Below are 22,968 nucleotides of genomic sequence, written 5' to 3'. Positions count from 1 at the left end.
CTGGCAAGTGGCCCCAAGGTTCTGACTGCATCATTTAATCATAGCGTCATTTGCTTTCGCGTATTTGAACAGTGCATTGACACCGGGCAAATATTAGCAACTATTGTCTGCAAATTCCACTTGGGTACAGCCACACTCAAAAGTATCTGTAGTTAAGTACAAGGAATACTACATGGTATCTTTGAGCTGGCATCAACATCTTGATTGATTGATTGATTGATTTGGAGTTTTACGTCCACTTTATGCACAGTAAGGCTAATCGGGACTGGACCTACAGTTTAATGTAGAACCCAAACCACTATGTGCCTCCTCCGGGTATCGAACCCGGGACCCCTTGATTACAAGGCTCACCAACTTCATGATAATTCAAGCAGGGTGTTATTGAAATTCTCCCTTCCGGCTACTAAGATAAAATATTTATCCCACTTGGGACGATTTTTTTGGTACACTCCTTGACAATCTTATTTTTATAAATTTCCTATCATTATACATATATTTAAAGTTCAATGTAATTTATTTTTGTTACTTTCTTCACGAGCCTGAAGACATTGTGTATGAGTGCATACCAAACCACCTAACAAGTGTAAATTACTCCAAATTGTGTAAACCAATCAAATGCGTACTTTTCTGTAGTGAGAATTCTGAGTATAAGGGCATTAAAAAGTAACATAATATCAAAACCATATTTATTGTCATAATAATGAATAAAGTGCATTAAATTTAAATTATGCTTTGATTTGAACAATTATGGGAATTTTGGGGGTGACTGGAAGTCGTCTAAGTTTTCTGATGCGATGCACACTCAAATTGATATGTAGGAAAAGGTTGCTTACTTATTTTCTTGTATTTGTATTTTTTTATTTGTTTATCTTTTTGTCTTTCTGTGTCTGGATTTCTGTCTGTTTTAGTTGTATATGCATCTTCTTGTTTACTCTTCTATCCCGTTATTTATTTTACTACATTCCATTTTCTGCGTCTTTATTCTCTTTCTAACGCTCTTTCCTTCTTTTACGCGAGCAAGTTAATTTCTGTCTCTTCTTTCTTTCGTTAGTTATATCTATCTTCTTCCTTCATTTCATCCGTTCTCTCTCTCGCTCTCTTTCTTCCTTTCTTTCTCTCACGCTTCCTTTATTTCCTTTGATCTTTCTTTTTCTCTCCCTTCCTTTTCTCATTCGCTCTTTCTTCCTCTGTCTTCCTTTTTATTCGTTTTTCTGTCTTTCCATTTTTCATTTGTTATTTCTCTTTCCCTCTCTTTCTTTCATTCCTTCTCTATCCCCCTTTATTTCTCTTTTTCCATCTTTCTTTCATTGATTCTTTCTTTCTGTCAATCTTTCTTTTATTCATTCATTCATTTTTACTCTCTCTCTCTTTCCCATTATTTGTTTCATTATTTCTCAATCCCTTCCTTTGTTTCTATTATTCGTTCTTTCTTTCTCTCTCACTATCTCTCTCCATATCACTCGCTTTTATTTATTTATTTACTCAGAGTTTCAGATACAGTTTTATTTGGCCATTTTACACTGAAACAACATAAAGTAGAAACAAAAAATAACAAAAGATAAAAACAATAACAAAATGGGATAGATTTACATCGCTGCAACTCCATTTCTCTCTAAATATATTGGTTTATCCCAAATTAACTTTCTGAGTTTGACTCACCTCTAAAAAAAGATTTTTTTGCGGTCGTCCTCTTCCAATGTCATGTAATTCCAAGTTTGTGTGTGTGTGTGTGTGTGTGTGTATGTAATAAATAATTGTAGCTTCGTAAAAGAAATCACTAAAATGTCTCTCACTGGAAATTTTCTGAGCACCGCACCGTATAAGCCTGAGAATATCTTAGCATATAAACAAGTTTTCCTGATAAAACAAACAAGAGAAAAACATAAGCACGATTGTGTCGCCATGTTCAATCATAAATATCGATGTACCCAATTTCCTCTTATCATCACCACATGATGGTTCCAACGGGGTAACATTTCCGACTCAGATCTGCTGCAAATAGAGGCCACCCCTTGAGACGCGAGGGAAAAACATTTCGGCGTTAGGAACTCCACGATGGAAAGGAATACGTCCTTAACTTTGCTGATAAACATCTTGCTTCGTGGAAAACAAGGACTCATGAAAAGCCATCAGCCTACGCCAAATTCGGATACGGCGTCCTCTCTTTTTTGTCATGGCCCACCCACACATTCAATCCTCATTTAAACGCATCGTTGCCAACTGTAATCAATTTGTTGATGGAAATAGAAAGAGCTGACACGAAAGGCGTACGTGGTTGTGCATTTAACAAACACGTATTGTGTTACAAGATTGGGTACTTCCTTTCAAATGAAACCTATATTCAGGCCCGTAGTCAGGAATTCTTTGTGGGGGAGGGGCGAAGTAGAGGGGGCAAATTTTTAATATATTGTGTCGCATTGGCAGATATAGCAGGGTGCACAGCGGCACTTGCCCCCTCCCCCAAAAGAGATAAGTAACAGAAAAGGGATGATATCTTGAAACTGCAACGAACAAAAAAAACTTCCAGCAACATCAAATAGCAATATTTCGATAATGACCTTTCTAGATTGCCAAAGGATATAAAGTTTAACATAAACAGGCTAATAGGGACTTTATCTACTTGATATGTTCAGATCGATAATGTTAATAGACGATTAATATGTACCAACAGCTTTGGGTGTCTCTGCAGAACTGATTAAGGGAGCTCTTTATAAATCATGCTTCATAATGATTCCCTCTAGTTTCCAGTATGCAAGATTTTTACGCACAAAGGAATCTAACGAGAATCCAACAGCACCATTGTGTTGTGTTGTGCACGAAAAATCGAATTAATTAAATAATAATGGTTACATATTATCTACACTTTGATGAATTGTGTAAATATTTGTAATACATTTTTTTTTGTACTTGCTAAAACATGGGTCCCTTAGTCCATCACGGACTCGATTTCCCTTGCATCACTACAGACAATGTCTGCCTACTGGTTACGTTAACCATTTTGCAGAATATTGTGTGAATTGTATTATATTATACTAGTATAGTTGAAATACATGTTTTGACACCTGACAAACAAATAGGAATATTGATCAATGACTTCTTGGATTACAGTGTCATTATTAATATTTCATATAAAGTTTCATAGAAAGAAATTGTTTTAATAGGGCGCAAATAATTTTACGGGGCGCCATGGCATTCTCTTTAACATTTTTTTTCATATAGATTGTTTGGCTCCTAGGGCCGATTCCCGCCGCCCCATAGCTATGGCTCTGAACTTGGGCTATAAGAACAATAGAGAATGCGAGCGAAGCGAGCAAGAACATTTTCCCAAATGTATTTTTATTTGTATAAAATTTGAAATCTAGTGGGGGCAATTGCCCCTCTGTGCCCCTTGCAAGTGCCCTTGGCCGTCTGGAATTAAAAAGCAAGGAGGAACACGTGAAAACTAATTCCATCATGAGTATCCAATTGTCCTGCTATTCTCAGATTCTCCTAATCTTGTTTTTTTACTTCAATGTTTGCTTCCCCTAGAATGGACCTCCGTCCAAGGTCGGGGGAGGGGGGGGGTGTTGCGGCACTGTTTATGAGTGTCTCTTCATCACTTTCACGTCATCACTCATTGTTGCGATTAGCTAGAAGTGGCAGAAAAGCAACGCTAAGTAACAAAAATCAAATATCAATGTAAGCAGTTCCAAGTTCATAGCAACACATCCAAGAAGAACATCCAAACACATTAGGCACCTTTAATACGAGACTACTCAAAATGTCATAACTGTTCTAGATACTGAAAATTGCAAAATCATTTCCCGATGTCTGAATCTGGAAGGGAATCCCCCCCCCCCCCAATCCTGATACGATATTATACGGAATCCCATACACCCTAATAAATCACAAAATCAATAAGTGCCTTTGTTATGTTGCTAGAGTAACACATGATATAATTATAAAGATTAGTGAGAATTCCAGGTAGGAATGCGTTCTGTATTTTTCACAGGGGGCAGGGCAGTCACTCAGGGGGGCAACTGCCCCACTCTACTCATAGAATTTCAACGTTAACGATCCTTTGCAAAACTAAAAGAAGGGCACTTTTTTGTTCTTAGGACGATAGAAAAGGCACACTCCAAAAAAAAAAAAAAAAAATGGTTACCATAGATCAACGTACATTTGAATTATATAAATTTTGATGTAACTCGTTTTTATGTAGGTCTACTGATTAATTTTTAATTGGAGTCGAAACTCGAGTATTCATAATTTTTAATCCAATAGTACGTTCGGTTGGGGAAATCAACACTTTGATTGATTGAATTTATTTCTAAATCCACTTTATGCACAGAAAGGTTAACCTGGACTGGAACTGCATTTTATAGTGCGATCCGAACCACTATGTGCCTCGAACCCGGGACGCCCTGATTACAATATGACGACGTTACCACTACGCCATCGGGTAGGCGACAAGCAACACGTGTTGTTTCGGTACGAAATCCCCTTGAAACATATCCTCTTCGATTTTCTTCACCGTGAAATTCTCATCCACAAGGATCATACTGTAGATTCCTGTGTTCCCATGTGAACTGGGGATACTGAATAACTTACGCGTATTCAGTGTTCAAATTGAAGGGGAAGTTTAGTCCCAGGCTAAACATTTCAAAATTTGTTCCCGAGGTGAGCAAGAAAATTTCCTTTCTGATGTGCATTTAAGAAACATAGTTATTCATATTTTTCTTTTTAGATTTACAAACTAATTTAAGGCGGGAAACAGGGACGCCGCCAGAAAAAGAATAGTTGTGGGGGAATCGTGAATATTTTTGGGAGCAGTCACATGCTCTTGATTTCGTTGAATTAGAGTATCACAAAATACAGGAAAGTGTATGAATTACAATTAAAACAGTACACTTTGCCTCCTTTACAGGATTTGATAGGCAACTTACAGATCCCAGGGTAAAAATAGTATGGCGTTATTTTTTGTGAGTTATGTATTATATGACATGAGTAATATACCGTGTGTATGTGTGTTAATTATGTTAAGATTTAATTATACTGAACTAATGTGTGTTACAAATATGAAAAAATACTAGTTTTGTTGAAGTGCAGGGTGCCTGAAAATTCAGAAAAACTGAACTTATGCAACTCGTTTTACAATGTGATCTCTCGAACCATCGTACCACATCCTTTTGCCTTTTCAGCATGCTGGAACAAGAAGTATAAACGCAAAGAATCATTGTCTTTAAGAGAGCAAAGATTCAGACGTTTTTAAAGACACGTGTGCCCGTGATTCTTTCCGCATTTTACGGACACCCCGAATATGATCTAAACATGTTTAATGGCAAAGGTAACGTACTAGGTTTTACACAAAACAAAAGCAAAATTTCTGAGTTGGCAGTGCTGCCATCTGTAGGTTAACTCCACAGTCACACACAGACTCCCATAAAATCTCGAAGAAGAAGAAAATGATATGAGGCTGAGGCGTCAGTCTTCATAAACCAGACAACATCGTCCGATGAAATCTCACGCAAAGCGTATTGTTCCTCCAACTTGGTTCATTGAATGGAATACACGTGTAGATGGTGTTGAGATCTCTCTCAGTGGTCGTTAATTAAACGACTTTAGGACTTTTTATGGACACAAATAACTCTGCCCAACCTCCAAACCTTTCTATTGTTATTAGAGATTTTAAGAGGAGATTACAAGAGCATAGAGGTAGCAAAGCATGCAAGATGGAAGCATACGCCTCGCGGTCACCGCCATGTTTTCCGAGTTCAAGTTATTTGCTGTTTACGACGTGGTTTATTTGCGGGAGAACAATGCATTTCGCTATGTCCCCTGGAAACCTTATAAAATCTTGTGTGCGAGTTCCTTTTGTGTGGAAATGAACTGGTTCGTTTGTGGATACTCTCCTTTCTCGTAAGGAAATAATGTTGCTTTATGTTGAAGCCATTTTAACTTCCATGGAGATACTACTTAAATAAATTCTCCTTTGGGAGGGAGGAGATGTGGCAAAACCGTACGAGCGTCAAAAGTATAGTAAATAAATAACGTCTTCCATCATTCGGGGTTTATTGCTGATGATATGTGCAAACCTACTTTGGATTGATTTCATTCATTTTACTTGGCTTTTCTGCTAGTTTTGGTTAATCGCGAAGGTGAGGATGAATGATTATATGATGAAATTGATGAAGGGACACTCACAGGACTCGAAATGGACCTGAGAGGACCGGAACGGCATTCCGGTTCGTGAATATTTGGAACCTTTCCGTTCCGTCTCCTCAGAAATAGCACCGGACCGTTCTGGTTTGTTTATTATTATTATTATTTACATATTTCACTACATTTTGCTTTTCAGTGTGAACTAAATTGCTAATACTCTTTAATAGTACATGTTATAGCATTCATATAAGCTTCCCCTCTATGAGGAGAATAATTAAATGAGGGGAAATTTTCGTGAAATAATTTTTACAGTTTAATTTAATATAATACATATTATATAATAATAAGAACCTCTCTTTATAACTTAAATTAAAGTTTTATTCTAGTTTAAATAAGTTATAACGAGAGGTTCTTATTATTATATAATATATATTATATTAAATTAAACTGTAATTAGAAATTATTTCACGAAAATTTCCCCCCATTTTAATTATTGAGATGTCTTGTTGGTGCAAGGGGACTTAGCAGACTAAAATGGCGTCTATGTTGCCTTCATCTTTTGCTCCTCGTGGTCCTCTTTTTACTTTTTATTTGTTAATTTATTACTGTTTTATGTGTCTTGTGGATTCAATTGTTGTGACAGAGATATATATCATCCTGACTTAGATCTTTACACACTGGTTTCTCTTTTTATGGTTCTCTTTGCGTGGCCGCGGTGGTTCAGTCGGTAACGCGTCTGACTACCATGCTCAAGGTCCCGGGTTCGATCCCCGGCCGGTTCAAATTCGGGAACTTTTCTAACGGTGGAAGCGGTCCCGGCGCCTACCCAGCGTCGAATAACATGGGTACCTGGGGGGTAAAGGCGGTCAGGGCCGTGATGCTGATCACATCACCCCCATTCACGACCGGATCAAGAAAGTGTGGGGCGTTACCTCCACACCCCCTATACGCCTTCATGGCGTGGTGCTATGCACTGGGGAATACTTTACCTTTTCTTTACCTTTTTTGCGTGGTTCAGCAGATATACGTATCTTTGACGTTCTGAAGACTAAATCCATTCCTTGATCACAAGAAAAATAATATGGAAACATTTTTACTTGCACAAATTGATTCCTTTTATAAGTATCGTTAAGGATACGTACAATGATATTTTTTAAAAAATCCCGATTGATCGAGTTCAGTACCATTCACAATTTCCGTCTGTTTAAATTTTAAAAAGGGGAGATAATTCCAGAAGATTCGTGTCCAATGTATTTTATAATAGTTAATTCTTATGTCAATATTTTAATATTAACTGTTATTAATTGTAATACAGCGCGTCATTCCACTAGTTGTTAACCCGTTGCTGCAGATTAAAAGAATATACGGTACTCGCTTTTTGAAACCACATTAATTAACCAACACATTATTTCTTCTTAAAAAAAATAATACAGCAACGCACTTCGATATGCTAGAGACATCTAGCGACGAGTCCGAATTGTATTATGGTTAAATTCCCAGATTGAAAGCGAGTGTTTTTCAGGCAATCCTGAGATAACGTCCAACATGTAAGCGCCAGGTGTGTGGGCTGTTGCCTAACCTACCCTTCGTTTAATTTCCAGAGTGGATTGATGTTTTTCTCGTATCGTGGCGACAGAGTTTGACTGCAGCAACTCCCCTATGGGATTTCGTCGACCCTTCTTTCCTTTCGCATTGTCTATTTCTGACGGTTTGTTTGCGTAGGAGGTAAAATTTATCTGTGAATGTTTCTTGAGGGACGTGAGGGTTTAAGGTTTCGTTATTCTTGCCCTCAGACTGCGATTCTAGTGGAGAGGGGTTAAGTTTTGTCTTGGTTTAGAGTCGCACCTTTTCAAGGAGATAGAAGACTACTGTGAACGCCTGAGACTCTGAAATCGACCTCTTTTGTTGAGACAAATTGAATGCAAAAGCTCGCCTTACTTTTACTGCTAGCAACCAGTGTGTTCCAATAGGGGCTACATCTAACTTACAGATACATAAGCAGATGCAAAGTTTCTTCTCCGCCAATATCGGTTTCTTTGCCGCCGATATAGTTAATCACGATACACTGCATTATAATATATTACTGTAATTTTATTGCCTATGGTTATACGCGAACATTAGTCGGCATGGCCTAACCTTTAGACCGCCGAGCGGGTTTTCGAAAGTAACCTCTCCCTGGCCGCCGCCATTGCGCGTGATTTTCAAATTTTACACTTATTTCAGAAAAACGTTATATCTCGGAGACTATTTGAGCAATCTACTTCGGGTAACTTTTGTTTTGCAGCTAGAACATCAGGGCATGGAACCGTGCAGGAATCAAAACGCCAAAGCCAATAAGAAGGGTTGGGTGGGCCGCGGCCCCCAACTTTCAATGAAAAAAATCATAAAAATGGGGAGTTTTTTCACATATTCGATAATGTAATGCACCCAGGAACATGAAATGAGTTTCATTCGGTTGAGAAGGACCATGCTTTGAATATAAGGCTAAAGTTTGCCTCCCTTTCCCAAAATAGCGGGGGAAGAGGGGGCAAACTCCCCATTTTTATGATATTTTAATTGAAAGTTGGGGGCCTCGGACAACCCAACCTCTCTTATTGGCTTTGGCGTTTTGATTCCTGCACGGTTGCATGCCCTTATGTTCTAGGTGCAAAACAAAAGTTATCCGAAGTAGATTGGTCAAATAGTCTACGAGTTATAACGTCGAATAAGTGTACAAATTTAAAATTCGCGCCAGCTTCCATACGTAACTTTGGAGTCTGGGGGGAGGGGGTCCTGGGTGGGTGGGTTTTCTTCCACATGACATTTGAAAGTTTTATCTCAACATCTGTCAGCGTTTACAACCTCACATACATGTATGAAGGCCCTAAAAGCACATGAATTGTTTAATTAGCACGATGGTCCATGAGTGTGTCATCGGGCCACTCGGGCTATATTGTGGATGGAACACTCATAGACCATTGGGAAAGTAAAGGTTAAAGGGAAGGTTTAGGGTTTAACCCCCCCCCCCCCGCGCCGAAACTTCTGCCGAATTGAATTAATTGAAATCTGAAACAAAATCAGAGATTCATTTTCAAAAATTCATTCAAAGGTTCACAAAAATACAACAGGGAAACAGTGCTGAAACTCTCGAGCTAGACTTCTGCTGTCCTGTTCCCAGTGTTTAATTTTCTTTCAGAGATTCTAAGATTTAATTTAGTAAATGTTCTTATTTTCCAGTATTATTTTGTTTACAGGCACAGAGCAGTCATTCAATAAGTTCCGTATCATCAGGCACAAAATTAATCCCGTGTGACTGGGGCACTTACAAATGCGTCTAATAAAATCACAGAACCAAAACTTTGAATTGATCTTCAAACTCAGAAATTATGAAATAATATACAAGATCACTGAAGTGAATATTAGTTATTAATTTAAATGTTTAAGTATATTAATCTCAATCAATTATATCGGGCCTCCCCGATGGCGTAGTGGTAACGTCGTCACCTTGTAATCGAGGGGTCCTGGGTTTGATGCACAGTGGAGGCACATTGCACAGTCGCTCGGATCCCACTTTAAACTGTAGATCCGGTCACGATTAGCTTATCTGTCCATAAAGTGGACTTAAAATACCAATTCAATAGATAGACTATCATTGCTTTATTTTTATTATAAGCTTATCGAATTTCAAATGATTTGTTTTGAATTTTTCTTAGTTTACGTCGCTTTACTTCCTCTTTAGGCTAATCGCGAGGATGATAAAGAGAGAAAAGCGACGTAAAATATAATAAATTAAGTGGCACCGTACTTACTAAATAAAGGTAGATTACACAGGCCTGTATGGGTTTGGATGACTCACAGATTACTGTTGCCCCTGGATAATTTCAGCATGCTGATTCCAAAAATGAAATCCATTTTTACCTATCACGTCTAGTTTTTCAGAAAATAGCAATATATTAACTGGATTAATTTCAGAATAAAATGTGTAGTTCCATGATTTCCTCAAAATGTCTCTGTTTAGATGGTAAAATATTGGCTTTCTACAATACAAATCCTCCAATTTCGAAATATACATAGAATAGTAAGCATTTAATCCACCTTCCATATTCATAAGACACATTGATATGAAAATTGTAAACTTTGATTACGTAAATTCCATTTTCGAGATCCCTCATAAAAATTTCCTTCACAAAATGTACAAAATACAATGCTATAATGTAGTGTCTTGATTGAACTTAATGACTTGGAGAAAAATCATGATCTAGGGATAAATCCTGACGTGATGGGAAGAAATATATGTCATGTGCATAATCAGTATTCAAAATACTTCCAGAATCACCTATTGGTTTGTAAACATCCGAAATTTCCTTTGTTTAAATTTATTTTATTGCATTCTGTAATATACGTAACGGAATGGCGAATATGATAATTTTGATTGTGAAATTGTGAAAAATCCTTACGTAATGGGAAAAAATGGACTTCATTTTCGTGATCAGCACTAAAAATACTTTCGAATTCACTTATTGATTTGGAAAGAACCTAAATTTCCCTTTCATAATTTGATGCGTTAGGTAATGGATGCAATGTAATGGCGAATATGAGAATTTTGATTGTGAAATTGTGAAAAATCCTGACGTGATGGGGAAAAATGGATGTAATTTCCGTGATCAGCATTCAAAATACTTCCAGAATCACCTATTTTTTTCAAATCATCCATCTTTTTTTAAAAGATGCAGGGTGGTGTTATTCATTCCTGTTGCGATTGAAATTAATTTATGATCACTCAAGATGGTTAATATTCTACAATTTCTCATTGAATGTTAATCTCTTAATTATTATCATGAAAGGCAAAAATTCCGTGTTTTCAAATCTTGACGTTCCTGAAAACCAAAGAATTCGCGTTGTCAGAGATTGATCAAATATGCATACGTTCGTGTATACAATGCGAGAAATGTTTACCTTCCATTCATAGAAAGTTGTGTAAACATAACTCTCTCTTGCAGTGGAAGGTTGTTTTATCTTACGTGCTGTTTATTATTCTTCGGAGCCCATTCATTATTGTCGAACCCAACTGAATGATCGGTCAGGCAGGCAGAGTCGCCTAGCGGCAGAGTTTCGTATCATCTGAGTACCACTGCAGCGAGCGGAAAGAGCATCACGTATCGTCTGGTCTTGCTCAGTCGAGCTTTGGCCGATTCCGCGATCGGGAGAAAGGAGATCGGTGCAGACCTTCTTTTGTCTCGCTGAATATTACGACACTGTGAAAGAACGCGTGTTACTTGGCAAATACATTAAAGTTTAACAGTGTTATTAGTTGCTATCAGAATCGAATTAAAAGCTGGTCGATGACTGACGAACGCTTATTTTGGAAGTCTCTTTGCAGACGCATGGTCTGGATGAAGTAAGCGGCTGTTTTTAGGCCTACGACATGTTTTAACCTTCTGAGCCGGTCTCGAGAGCACGTTATCTTTGTGTTTAATTGGGTGCAAGAAGTGATCGTTTTTACTAGTGAGTTCGTTCCTCGATACAGTGTTGTGGTTCGTGTATGTGAATCGTAAAGGATAGCTTGATTGTCTTTGAACATTGACAGGCACCAGACGCTTCAACCACGATGCATTTTGCGGTGCTTCTACTTGCCTCTGTTGTGGTGCTGGTGCCGGGAATGGTGTGGAGCGAGTGTCCTTCCAGGTGTTTATGTTTCCGAACGACCGTTCGGTGCATGTTCCTGCAGTTGGAGAAGGTCCCGCAAGTTTCTCCAGACACAACAATCCTGTAAGTACCAGTGCGTTACATTTTTATGACCTTTTTTTGTTCCGTGGTGCATTGGAAGGCAACTAGGAGAGAACAAAAAGTTGTTTACGATGCTCAGTTGTGTGATATTCTTGTAATGAGGCTGAACAGGCCCAAAGTAAAGCGTTCTGATCTTTAAAAAGAACTGTTTTGTGCAGGGAGGGAATATGGCCAATTCAAATGTACATTTCTTGGCTGAACACTTTACGCCTCCCGTCGTCAGTTCTGTATTTATTGGCGTTTCCTTTCTTTGTTATTAATCTCTGTCAGTTGTCTTTCCAAGACAGTTTACAGCCACGTTTATCTTTCGACTTTGCTTTTTTTAGAATGATTGAGGAAAGTTGAGCTACCGAAATTATCATGACCTAATTTGATCGAACCAAACATGTTGGGATAGGTTCGCTCGTTAAAAGTGTCTGTCCCCTTCATCCCATTTAACACGAATCCCACAGATTTTGCTCTTGCAATGTAAACACGGGCTTTCTTTTCTTTTTGGGAGGGGGGGGATTCGGGTGCAGAAACTATATGTAATTTCTGAGAATATTCTGATCAAGTGTACTGTGGTCCTCAGGTGTGATAATGCATGCAGGTGCGACTGTTAATAAATTTGAAAGAATGTGTCATACTTTAAATATGGACCAGAACATTTGTTTTAAAAAGAATATAGACGAACGCGTGTTTTTCTTCTCAAAAGAGATTGATGTTTAGGGAAATGAGCATGTTAGCGCTACGAATAAGTCTGCACCTTCCCTGGTAATAGTGCTTAATACTATGACTTTGTCATAAAAAGGAACAGATTTCGGTGGGGCTGGAAATCAGGGGACACTATTTCATACTTTCCCTCCTCTCTAGGCTAATCGTGGCGATGAGAATGCATGACGATTAGCTGAAATCGAGAATTCACAAAGTAGCATCTATTTCCAGACCAGGACTCTCGCAGAGATCGTCCGTTCGCCAATCAACCTTCTTGACCACTGAGGTGCCTTTTCAGTGGTTCGGATCCAGGGGCGACTTGAGGGTCGTGCCATCGGGGCGGGGCGACATATAGGCGTGGTTATTTGTTTTAAAAATAGTTGGATTTGTGCAGACGAAAATTAATTGAAGGTACTGCTGCACACGTAATAAGTAGTATATTGAAAAATCATGTAGCGATGATGCTGAGATTACTGTTATTTTAATGTCATTATGTATGTATTAAATAAACACATACCCACAATAAACGTGTTCTTTAACAGTAACACTTGGTGATTAGAAAAAAATGCTATTATTTTTCGTCATTATAAAACTAATTACATGATCGTGTTTTGTTGAAGGAAGGTGGAAAGCAGATGCCTCACCCAGGTGAAAATTTTATCTTGAGCGGTCCCTGTTGGAATCCCGACTTGAAACTGCTCGTGAGGTTACCCGATTAACATGTTAACACTATAATGCAATATATATTTGCGTACCCACAAGGCTCTTTACCATGAATGAATTGCGTCAAATGGTAATCGACAAATGACTGTAGTCGCGAACTTTTCAAGCTATTCATTTCATGCTGTGCTCGGATTCATGTGAGAGCGGATGAAATGGCGCGACTTTAAAATAATGAATGGTTCGATTCGAGCATTTGTGGTACGAAAGTCACAGGCTAATTCGAGAGGGGGCCAAGACACAGATGACCATCACCTAAATCAAAATTGCATTAAGACGAGACTTGTCTATTTGAGGCATAGCAGGACGGTTTATTGGCGTTGTTTAACGTGTAAATATGTATGTTGCTGTTTTGTTTCAATAACTATTATTTTGAAAGGAGAGAGTGTTTTTTTGTTTCTGGAAAATGGTATCTAGAACGAGACATACACTTACAGGTCGAAACAAGAACGAGAGAAGTTTCATTCAAGAGTCTACGAGACTATCGGAGCTGAAGTTCCAGAAACTTATTATCTTGTATTTTGTAAATTTTGCATCGGTTTTTTTGCCGGTTGTGGCAAATTGTGAGGCGATGTTGTTCAATGATGAAAATGATGGTGAAAACAGTCTCAAGGGGCCATTCATGCCAAGGTCGTATGGATGGGTAGGCCGATGGGACTGACTCCCCCCCCCACAATATGCATCGGCATAATAAATCGAGGGTAGAAAGTATAAAATAGCCTCATCAACAGCGCTTTTAAATATATATGCATATAGTCTTGTCATTATCTACATGACAATGGACAAATTGATTTTAACGGGACCTGAAAGTGTTTTGATCCTTTCCCACAGGTTCAGCCATTTCCACACTAAAATCTTGGGTACCCTACAGATTCGTCAGTACGAAACTGAAAAGTTCGCTGGTGAGTTGCGAGTCGTCCGTTCAACTTGCTTGGCCACAGAGGCGGTAATAAATAATTATCATTATCAAACAAGAAACTAGGATTAATAGAAGACCATATGTTTTTTTTTATTTTCAGAAATTTACTTGAGATAAGTAGATAACCGTTTAAAATTTATTCCACAAAAAAAGTAACACGTAATATTTATTACAAACAGAAATGGCTCTTTCATCGATACCTAAACAGTAAGTTTATTATATTATTTCGTCGTTGTAACCAAATGTCCTCTCCCACACTGTGGCCTTGCGGTCTGAGGCCGTGTCCGAGAAGGTGCAAGACCGTGCTTGAAGCGAGCATCCTCCGAGTATGCTCTTGCAGTGCAGTCTTCAAGTCGTGGACTGGAAGTGAAAGTCTTTCGAATTGCACTTCGACTGCAGCGCCAAATGCGATCAGTAGATAAAACTGAGGACACGTTGTTTTCCTCGCGTTTTAAACACTTGTTTTTAACCATAGAATTCACATAGTATTTTCAAATGTTCGTACACATACATTTCCACACATTACAAGAACTTTAACCAACAACTTGCTGACCCATAACGCATATTTAACCCGTGTTGCTAGCTTTCTATCTCCGCGATTTAAAACAAATGAACAACGAGTGTGGATATCACGTGACCTAGTCACCAAGCATCTGCGCTGAGAGCTGCGTACTTGTGTGCAGCTGTTCTTGGCGCTTCGAAACTGTACTAGGTGACGTCACTTCCCTCAAAACCATACTTCAAGTATGTACTTTGCACCTTTTGGACAGAGCCTAAAGCGCAAGCTTTGGGCTCTGGTTACGGGACGCGTACAGGTCCGAGCCTCCTGGGGGGGGGGGGACGTAACAACTTTTCCTGAAATTTAGGCCTGTGTATGGGACCGGTGGGCTCCCACCATCGGCAGGAAATTGGGGTGCTACGAATGAGTAGCATAACCCGGTCATAGAAAACCTACGACCACCGGGGGTTCGTCGTGCTGACCACGCGTCACCCGGTAACTAGTTGTATGATCTCCCACCAGTGGCCGGTAGTCGGTACTACGGTAGGCCTTGGCCCTCACGCGCTGGTGTGCCACGGGTTATTATTATTTAACCAAGTGTCCTAGTTTATAACCTCCATGTTTGCGTAATTTTTTATGGGGCAGTTCCATGTTATAACTCTGATTAAGATTGTGGAAGTAAGACACACTTCGATGTTGACCATAATTCTGTTAAGATGCAAATAGCCATGACCTGCTTTCAGAAAATGTATTTTCTTTTTGTTTTAAATATGGAATTCTGGTTTAGCGATTGTACAAGCATAAAAGAAAGTGCGGAACTTTCATTCCGTTTCGAGATGACTCAAATAATCTATTTAACTGTGAAGTACAATATTGTTTGGTGCTCCAGTGATATTTTCATGGGACTGGCAACCCTGCGGTGGAGAATGCAGAGAGGGGAGGCGTATTTTCTATTACGAGAGTTCGTTTGTTCGGAATCAAATCAAGTTGTCCTCGAAACTTCAGGCAGCGTAGAAAGAATGGGCAACGAAATAGAATTACCGTGGACATGTACAAAGCGGAAATACATCGGGATGGGAAAGGGACTACAAAGTAGAAAGCTTCAACAGACGGGATTTTTTTTTCGGACATCAATGTTGAAAACTTTCCGTAGTAGCAGAGACAAAGAAATAAAAGTTGCCATGCAATATTCTTTGAAGTTTAGACATTGGATGCAATATTCACATTGCCATCCTCTGAAATAAAGGCTGAAGCACGTACCGAGTTGATAGAAAAGTAGGATTAAATTATATATTAACGTTTGCGAATTACACCGCACCAGTTTATTTTACAAGGTTTTATTGTTGCGCAAGATGGCATATATACCGGTGGGCTCGTTGGCTACTTTTGTTCTGGAATTCCCGTGACGTCATGTGACTCAAAGTTGCACACAATTATTACTCTGGAGTTCCTTTTTTTTTTTTTCAAATAAGATTATCCAATAGTAATTCAACGTAAGTAAGGTCATAGGCGGTAAATTAATTGCATTATACTGTTAAAATTATGAATCGTGTAATCAATCCATCGAGTCGACAAATTGACAAGTGCGCCATCAAGTGTTAAGACTGAAGCCCAAAGCAGTGCTTTGCAGTGATTCATTTTTCATTTTATAGCACACACAGCAAAACTGAAAAGTTATATACAATGCCTTATGTTTTACACCATCTCGGCGAGGGGTAACAACATGATTTTGATGGAAAAATGGTCCAGAATACACTGACACTGTTCATCATGATTTTCAAGGGATCTTCTACAAGATATGAGCAAGAACACAAAATTACTTTAGGCTTATGAAAAGGCCACTAATGAATCTTCTAGAGATTATCAACTGTTATAAGTAACAGCAAATCTTCCACTCTTAGTCTTAACGGACTATGTTTGAATTAATAACCCTACAGCAATCTTGCATAATCCAAATTTCCTTAGCAAACTAAACTAGCAGACTGAGTCTTATTACGTGATACCAGACAGACAGTGTTTCCAATTTATTAAAAACCATCAGGTGTTTTATGATCCACCCTGTGTGTGTGTAAAATATCAAGGGTTCGATACCAAATGGATCCCACTTGAAACAGGAGATCCAGTCCCGGTTACCCTAACTATGAGATCAAAATTGGTTGTTTGGACTAGTAGCTTGCCCAGGATTTTCGAACTTTTTTTTGCTAGTCTGCCCTCATTTTGCCATATTTTCCTACATTTGACTTTTTTTTTAAGGAATACTGGGCCAAAGGGGGGTTATGACCCCCACCAACCACTCCTTGGGCACGCCACTGGTTTGGACATATCTGATGCAGTATATATGCCTATACTGATGCCTATAACAGTGCTCTCTGATTAGATGTCACGTGACAAATGTTAACAGAAAGAAAGCCTACGTAATATATTTTTTCATGGATACACGCACACTATCAACATTCTAATCTGTGGGCGATGTATCGATTATAAAAGACTTTTAAGGACTTCAGTGCGGTCAGGTTGCCCACCTGGATCCACGCTGTTCGAAACCATTGATCATATATGCTTGTTCGAGCATGATTGTGCCTCAGAGAAAATTCTATTGGCAAAGAAGGTTGTTCCCCAACAGACCTGTGCTTTTGGAGATGGTGTAGACTCTCAGCAGAATGCTGGGAGGGTTGTTCTCTGTGGCAAGGACGAACAGGATTTACGACTAAACAGCCATTAAAACGGGAGGAGGAGGAAGCCATGTGTTTGGGCGATACAAGAGTCTCAGCCAGCCGGGCAGAACAAATCTAGAAGGAAAATGAAGACTGTACGGATTTTCCCCTCTTTTCTCCATTCAGAACTGGATTGATAATGCCTTAATTTTTTAGCATGAATTCTTCTAAAAGTCCATATTTCTTCTTGCCGAACTTTATCTTATGTCCACTAAAGAAAACCTTTTAGAGGACTCCATAACTCCATAACAACATGAAGGTATATTTAGGAATTCAGATGGCCTTCAGACCAATTTCAATATTGCTTCGTCCCAAGAGCCATCAATTAAGTTCCTTAATTAGTACTTCTCGTGTACAGTAAACTTGTATCTTTACATACATTAAAAATTATACTTTGAACTTCTTGTTTTGAGATTTTTTTTTCAGACAGTAGCCAGCAAGTGCCAGAGTAATATGATGCAGTTGATACTTGTGAGATTTTCTTCCAGGCTACTTACTTAATTTGGAAACTTTAAGACCCGGGATCGATTTCCGGGGCGGCTGATCTAAGGTCAGAATTTTTCCGGCCTTCTCCCCGCATGAAGCGGCTCTGGAGCTCACCCAGCCTCAAATAAATGGGTATCGGAAGGCAACCCTTGGGGGGTAAAGGCGGCCGGAGCGTGCTACTGATCACATTACTTCCAAAATAGCCAAGATCGAGAATGTATGGCGCCCTACCCTCACATCCCTTGAATATGCCTCCATGGCACCTTACTTTACTTTGAAAGAAGACCGTGCAATGGGCAAAAGGCAGAGAATGGCCCAGCAGTTTAAAATTGAATGTTTACAGAATAAAGTTATACTATTCTGTTTATGTTGAGTTCAATGCTATAATCCGTGAAAAGACAGTGCCTGAAAGTTGTGGGCTGCTTTTCAGCTGATGGTTGTAACACAGAAATAGGTTTACATCGTGTAACATATGTATCACACATTGGCTTAACATGTTAATGCTGACGTATTCTCACAAATTATCCTCACTCAGGTGGGGAGTTGTCATCGGTACAATGGAGAACCCATAAAGTTGCATAGTAATATCCCATTCAGCGGCGACGTATATAGAACATATGCCTTCCTCCCTCCTATCTAGGCCTACGCCATCACCGTGCCGGCGATAGTGTGATTATCTTCTTTCTTCTCGGAGCTATCCTTCAAGCGACAAACAGCTGCTTCATTCTTAGTATAAAGAGTGAAACAAGCTGACCAAACGTTCCGTCAGAATGCTCACTGCAGCTAGGAACGATTTAGCTGACTCGTGGCTAACAGGAGGAGGGAGAAAAAGTGATTCGGAAGACATGTATATGCTTACTCCCCTTTCCTCCGTTCTCTGAACCTTCCCCTGTACTTAATAGAGGGCGTAACGATCTCTCCCGTGGGAGGAATATTGTCGTTCTGAACAAACTAGGGTCGTAGCTGTGAACCGAATGACTTGTTCGCCTGGATGTGGGAATAACACTCCAAATTCATGGCTTTAAATTCAATGAAGCGTGGCGTCGTTCAATACTTCTGAAAAGGACTGTGCACCTAATTCTGATAGAACTCCCGCCCATCTGTTGCTCTCTTTTGAGATTTTTTTTTTTAAACCCGGCTGATACGTGTCAGCTATACCACTGCCCTGTATATTTCTAAAACGTGTTAACGGAGCCAAGGCCATGGAGGGAGGTCTGGCAAGTGTTTATCCGATGTTTTTTTTCCGCCTTCACTTCTTTAACAGCTGAATCATACAAGTCTTGAACAAGGGGAAGACTCGAAGATAATATGTAAATATTAACAAGACGGGCTGCATCTAACTGCTTCATTCATGAAACTTCTACGAAAAGGCTCATACGTGATTCACTTCACGTAAATTTAGTCTTGGAAAAGGAACAAAGCTCTATGTCCCTATTTGTACAAATCGCACTCGTATTTAGATGCATTATTTATACATTCCCACAGTTCGAAGATGGGACGAGCCAAGTTTTAATTTTTATAGAACTTGATCGAATCCATAAAAATTTGACTGCAAGGGAATGTGTTACGAATGTATTCCTATTATTCCATTTCTAAGCCCTTTGGTGAAATAAGATACATATATGGATCTACAAGAGTTATAGTGCCTATCTGCGTCCTCTCGCTGGCCTTCTCGATAACATAGTGCCTTCAGCTGTCGCCTTGTAATCAAATGATCCCGGGTTCGATTCCCGGCGGTGGCACAGTGGTTCGGATACAACTTATACTTTAGTTCCAGTGTCGATTAAAAATTCCGTGAAAAAGTTGTTTTCAATATCACACCCAAGCCTCGAACGAAATCGAGTGTCTTGGGCATTAAATCTCGATCTTTACAAACCACGTCCGTTTAGTCTTATATTCGAGATGAGACTTGTCTTGCTACCATCCATTAATATACCTTGAAAACGCCTATGCACCCCACTCTATGCGGCTATGGACTTTCCTTCACATTGTCGTCGTGACGTAAGAGTGGAAAAAAGTGACGTCTTTGTTGCGTCCAATGAAAACTCTTCTGAATTGTGGATACATTTTCAACACCAGACATATTTTATATCATATTGCCGTTATGTTTCTCTTGTATGCTGGGCATAAACAGCCATATGTAAAGCTGTAAGGCCAATAAAAAATTGTTGAGTTGATGTTTCTCTTCAATTTCACATCCAAATAAAAAGAAGCTAGGATAATTTCTTGGCACGGTTCGAGCGACAACGTGAACTTTCTAGGAAGGCCTGTGCTTTGAAACTATTAAGCTTCCGGCGGCGGGACTGAAATATTAGAGGCAAGAAAACGAGCTTAATTGAAGCTTGCTTTTTGTTAACGTTCCCCTGTGTGAGATTCAAGTAATGCAGTATCCAGGAGTAATGGCGTTGTCAGCACGCATCTAAACAGTAGGTTATTATGCCTCTTCATGTCACGTTCTTGGAAGGCCTGTATTACGTGTTCGATGTCTCAGCCGACCTCGTGGCGGAGTGGTTAGCGCGCCGTGCTACAACAACAGGGGTTCCGGGTTCGGTCTAGGCATGAGTTTCTTTGTGGGTGTCCGTTCATCATATCATCAATCAACCTCATCTTCACCATTAGCCAAAAGTGGCAAAAAACCGAATTAAAATAAACCAATCAATCAAGCAGTCGAGGTCTCGGGCACAGGTACATTTTCCTAGAGGTGATTATTATTATTTCTCAGAGCGATATCACCAAAGTGACGCGCTGTTGTGTTTTCCTAGACAGCGTCTTTGATTGCAAGTTCAGGCTCTGATTTAACGGGGCTTGAGAGGCTGCACCCCTGTTTCTCCATCTGGGCAAAGTTGCCTTGCAGAGGTCGACAAAATATAGAAATATATTAACAGTCTGACATAACTTGGCATGAAAGCTATAACTGAACATGTAATGAGGCCCTTACGATGGTGTTAATCGAGTATCTATAATGTAAGGAAGCTGGAAATAAGGGTATGTATAATGAAAAGGGTATGTATGAGTGAGAAAAATACCAAGATGGTGTAGATTGATTGATTTGCTTTATTTTACTTCGCTTTTTGTGCCACTTTTGGCTAATTTAAGAAGATGGGGATGAGTGATGAAATTGATGAATGGACACTCACAAACATCCATGCCCATGCCCATGCCGGGATTCGAACCCGGGACTCCTAGCGGCGTAGCGCGATGTGCTAACCACTCCGCCACGGGGACCGGCTAGATGATGTAGACTAATGTATGCTATGTGTAGAGCAAAAATCAGAATGTTTTGCAAAATTGTGAATCATTTAAAAGAATAACGACGCGATATTTCGTGATTTTTTGAAACTTGAGATATCTCAATTTAATTTTGTGCTCGAGTTAAATCGAAGGAAACTTCTCACGGAAGTATCCAACGTATCCGGTTGCTTCCAAGGGCTTGGCTGGGATAAATTGGGTTTATATTTTCCTTTTCTTTGTCGGTCACTTCACAGCAACAAACCGATATTATGAAAATTTAAGCTACTGAGAGGTTGTATGTTTGAACGCCACTGAAATGTAAGAGGCCGAACTAAAAGTCTGAAAACGCTGTGGTTGGATCGTTTAGACTGCATTGTGTTAAAGGTTTAGATGTGTATACGTGAAACAAATTAATTCTTACTTATTAATACATGCATGTGAAACAGTGTTTTGGTAAGGAATGTATGTTTGCTGGGGGGTGACTTTGGAACAGCGGTTAAAGAGAATTATTTCAGTATTATTATCATATGTTATGAAGATTCTTATTGTTTCAAACCAGTCTATATTTGCCAAATTTGTTTGAGTTAGTTTGGCAGTTTACTTGATGCACAGAAAGGCTAATCGGTAAATTTGTCAGGGTCTAATCTCATATCGATGTCAGTGATATCGAAACGATGAATTTTCACGCAGTCATTTAGAAGTTTCGAGAGTGACTGAAGTGGTGTTCCACCTAAAGCAAATTGAATGTAAAGTTATGACTAACTATCGGCGAGGAAGAAATTTGCTGTTGGTGAGGAAAGATCCACGTGGCCGTTGACGCACCTGCAAGTAGTCTGTCTCATTGGGCGACGATCAGTGATGTGCGTCTACGCGTAAACAACGATAGTCTACATTCTACATGTAGACTGTTATACACGTAGATTATGCAATCTATGTATACAACATGGCGAAAGGTGATAACTTAGCAAAGAGCGCCGTGGAATTAAAAGAAAATTATACTGCGTATCAGTTGCTGATGTGTGTGGAGAACTTTTCATACTCTTTCTTTCAAATTGGAACAATTTCTCACCTAGGAAGAAACCTAATATAGGAAATATTCTAGTGCTTTATGGGTAAAAGACCACTCTTGCCTCACGACTTCCATCTGTTGTTGTTTTTTGGAAACTATTTATTTTCTTCCATAGTTGATAATAGAAAAGAAGAGAAAATTTGTTGTAAATAGGGTTCTTTTCATTTCGTTAGGAACCAGTATAGTAGTATAAAAGTATATACAACCAGGACAACAAATGATGAGCCCCCCTCAGGCAGAATTGGCCACACTTAAAACAAGCTCAACATGCCCATATGAGCTTTTTGCTTAAGTGTAGCACCCCGTCTAACCCAAGACTTTTGTAAAAATGCCCTCGGGAATTTCCCGAAGCTACAGTGTACAAATGATGAGCCCCCTCAGATTGATTTGCCTACACTTATAAAAGGCACTTCTGTGAGATTGTTGTCCATAAATTTGTTAAAAATATGCCCCTCTTGATATTTTTTTTGGATACACTTAAAACTAAGCTAAGATACACCCACACCCACACCCACCCACACACATATTTACTTCTGGTTTAAGTTCAATTGGATACCAGGTTCAATTTGTTTATCTAATATTAAAACAATGTAATTCTTCTAGAATTGCTCTGTGACTCTCTCATTTCTTACATCATAAACATATGATTTTTCCCCTATGAGAATAACACTACATATGGTGTCATCGGGGAGTGTATCGTGGAATTCACAGATAATTTTAATATTTGTCC

At 39.2% G+C, this 22,968-nt stretch overlaps 1 protein-coding gene across 4 annotated transcripts in view; it reads left to right on the top strand.

Annotated features, from left to right (window-relative positions):
• The first annotated feature begins 11,297 nt into the window (after positions 1–11,297).
• Pxn (Peroxidasin) overlaps positions 11,298–22,968 on the top strand; it is a 490,196-nt gene continuing 478,525 nt past the window's right edge. For all 4 annotated transcript variants that reach the window (XM_083135735.1, XM_083135733.1, XM_083135736.1 and 1 more), the window contains exon 1: positions 11,298–11,889. In XM_083135735.1, the coding sequence (XP_082991861.1) occupies positions 11,729–11,889 (161 nt within the window). In that variant the 5' untranslated portion in view covers positions 11,298–11,728. The remainder of the gene's footprint in view (positions 11,890–22,968) is intronic.

The sequence above is a fragment of the Lepisma saccharinum genome, chromosome 14, assembly GCF_977018435.1.
Source record: "Lepisma saccharinum chromosome 14, izLepSacc3.1, whole genome shotgun sequence".
Lineage (NCBI taxonomy): Eukaryota > Metazoa > Arthropoda > Insecta > Zygentoma > Lepismatidae > Lepisma > Lepisma saccharinum.
Note: the sequence above shows the minus strand (reverse complement) of the source record. Positions and strands in the feature narration are given on the sequence as shown.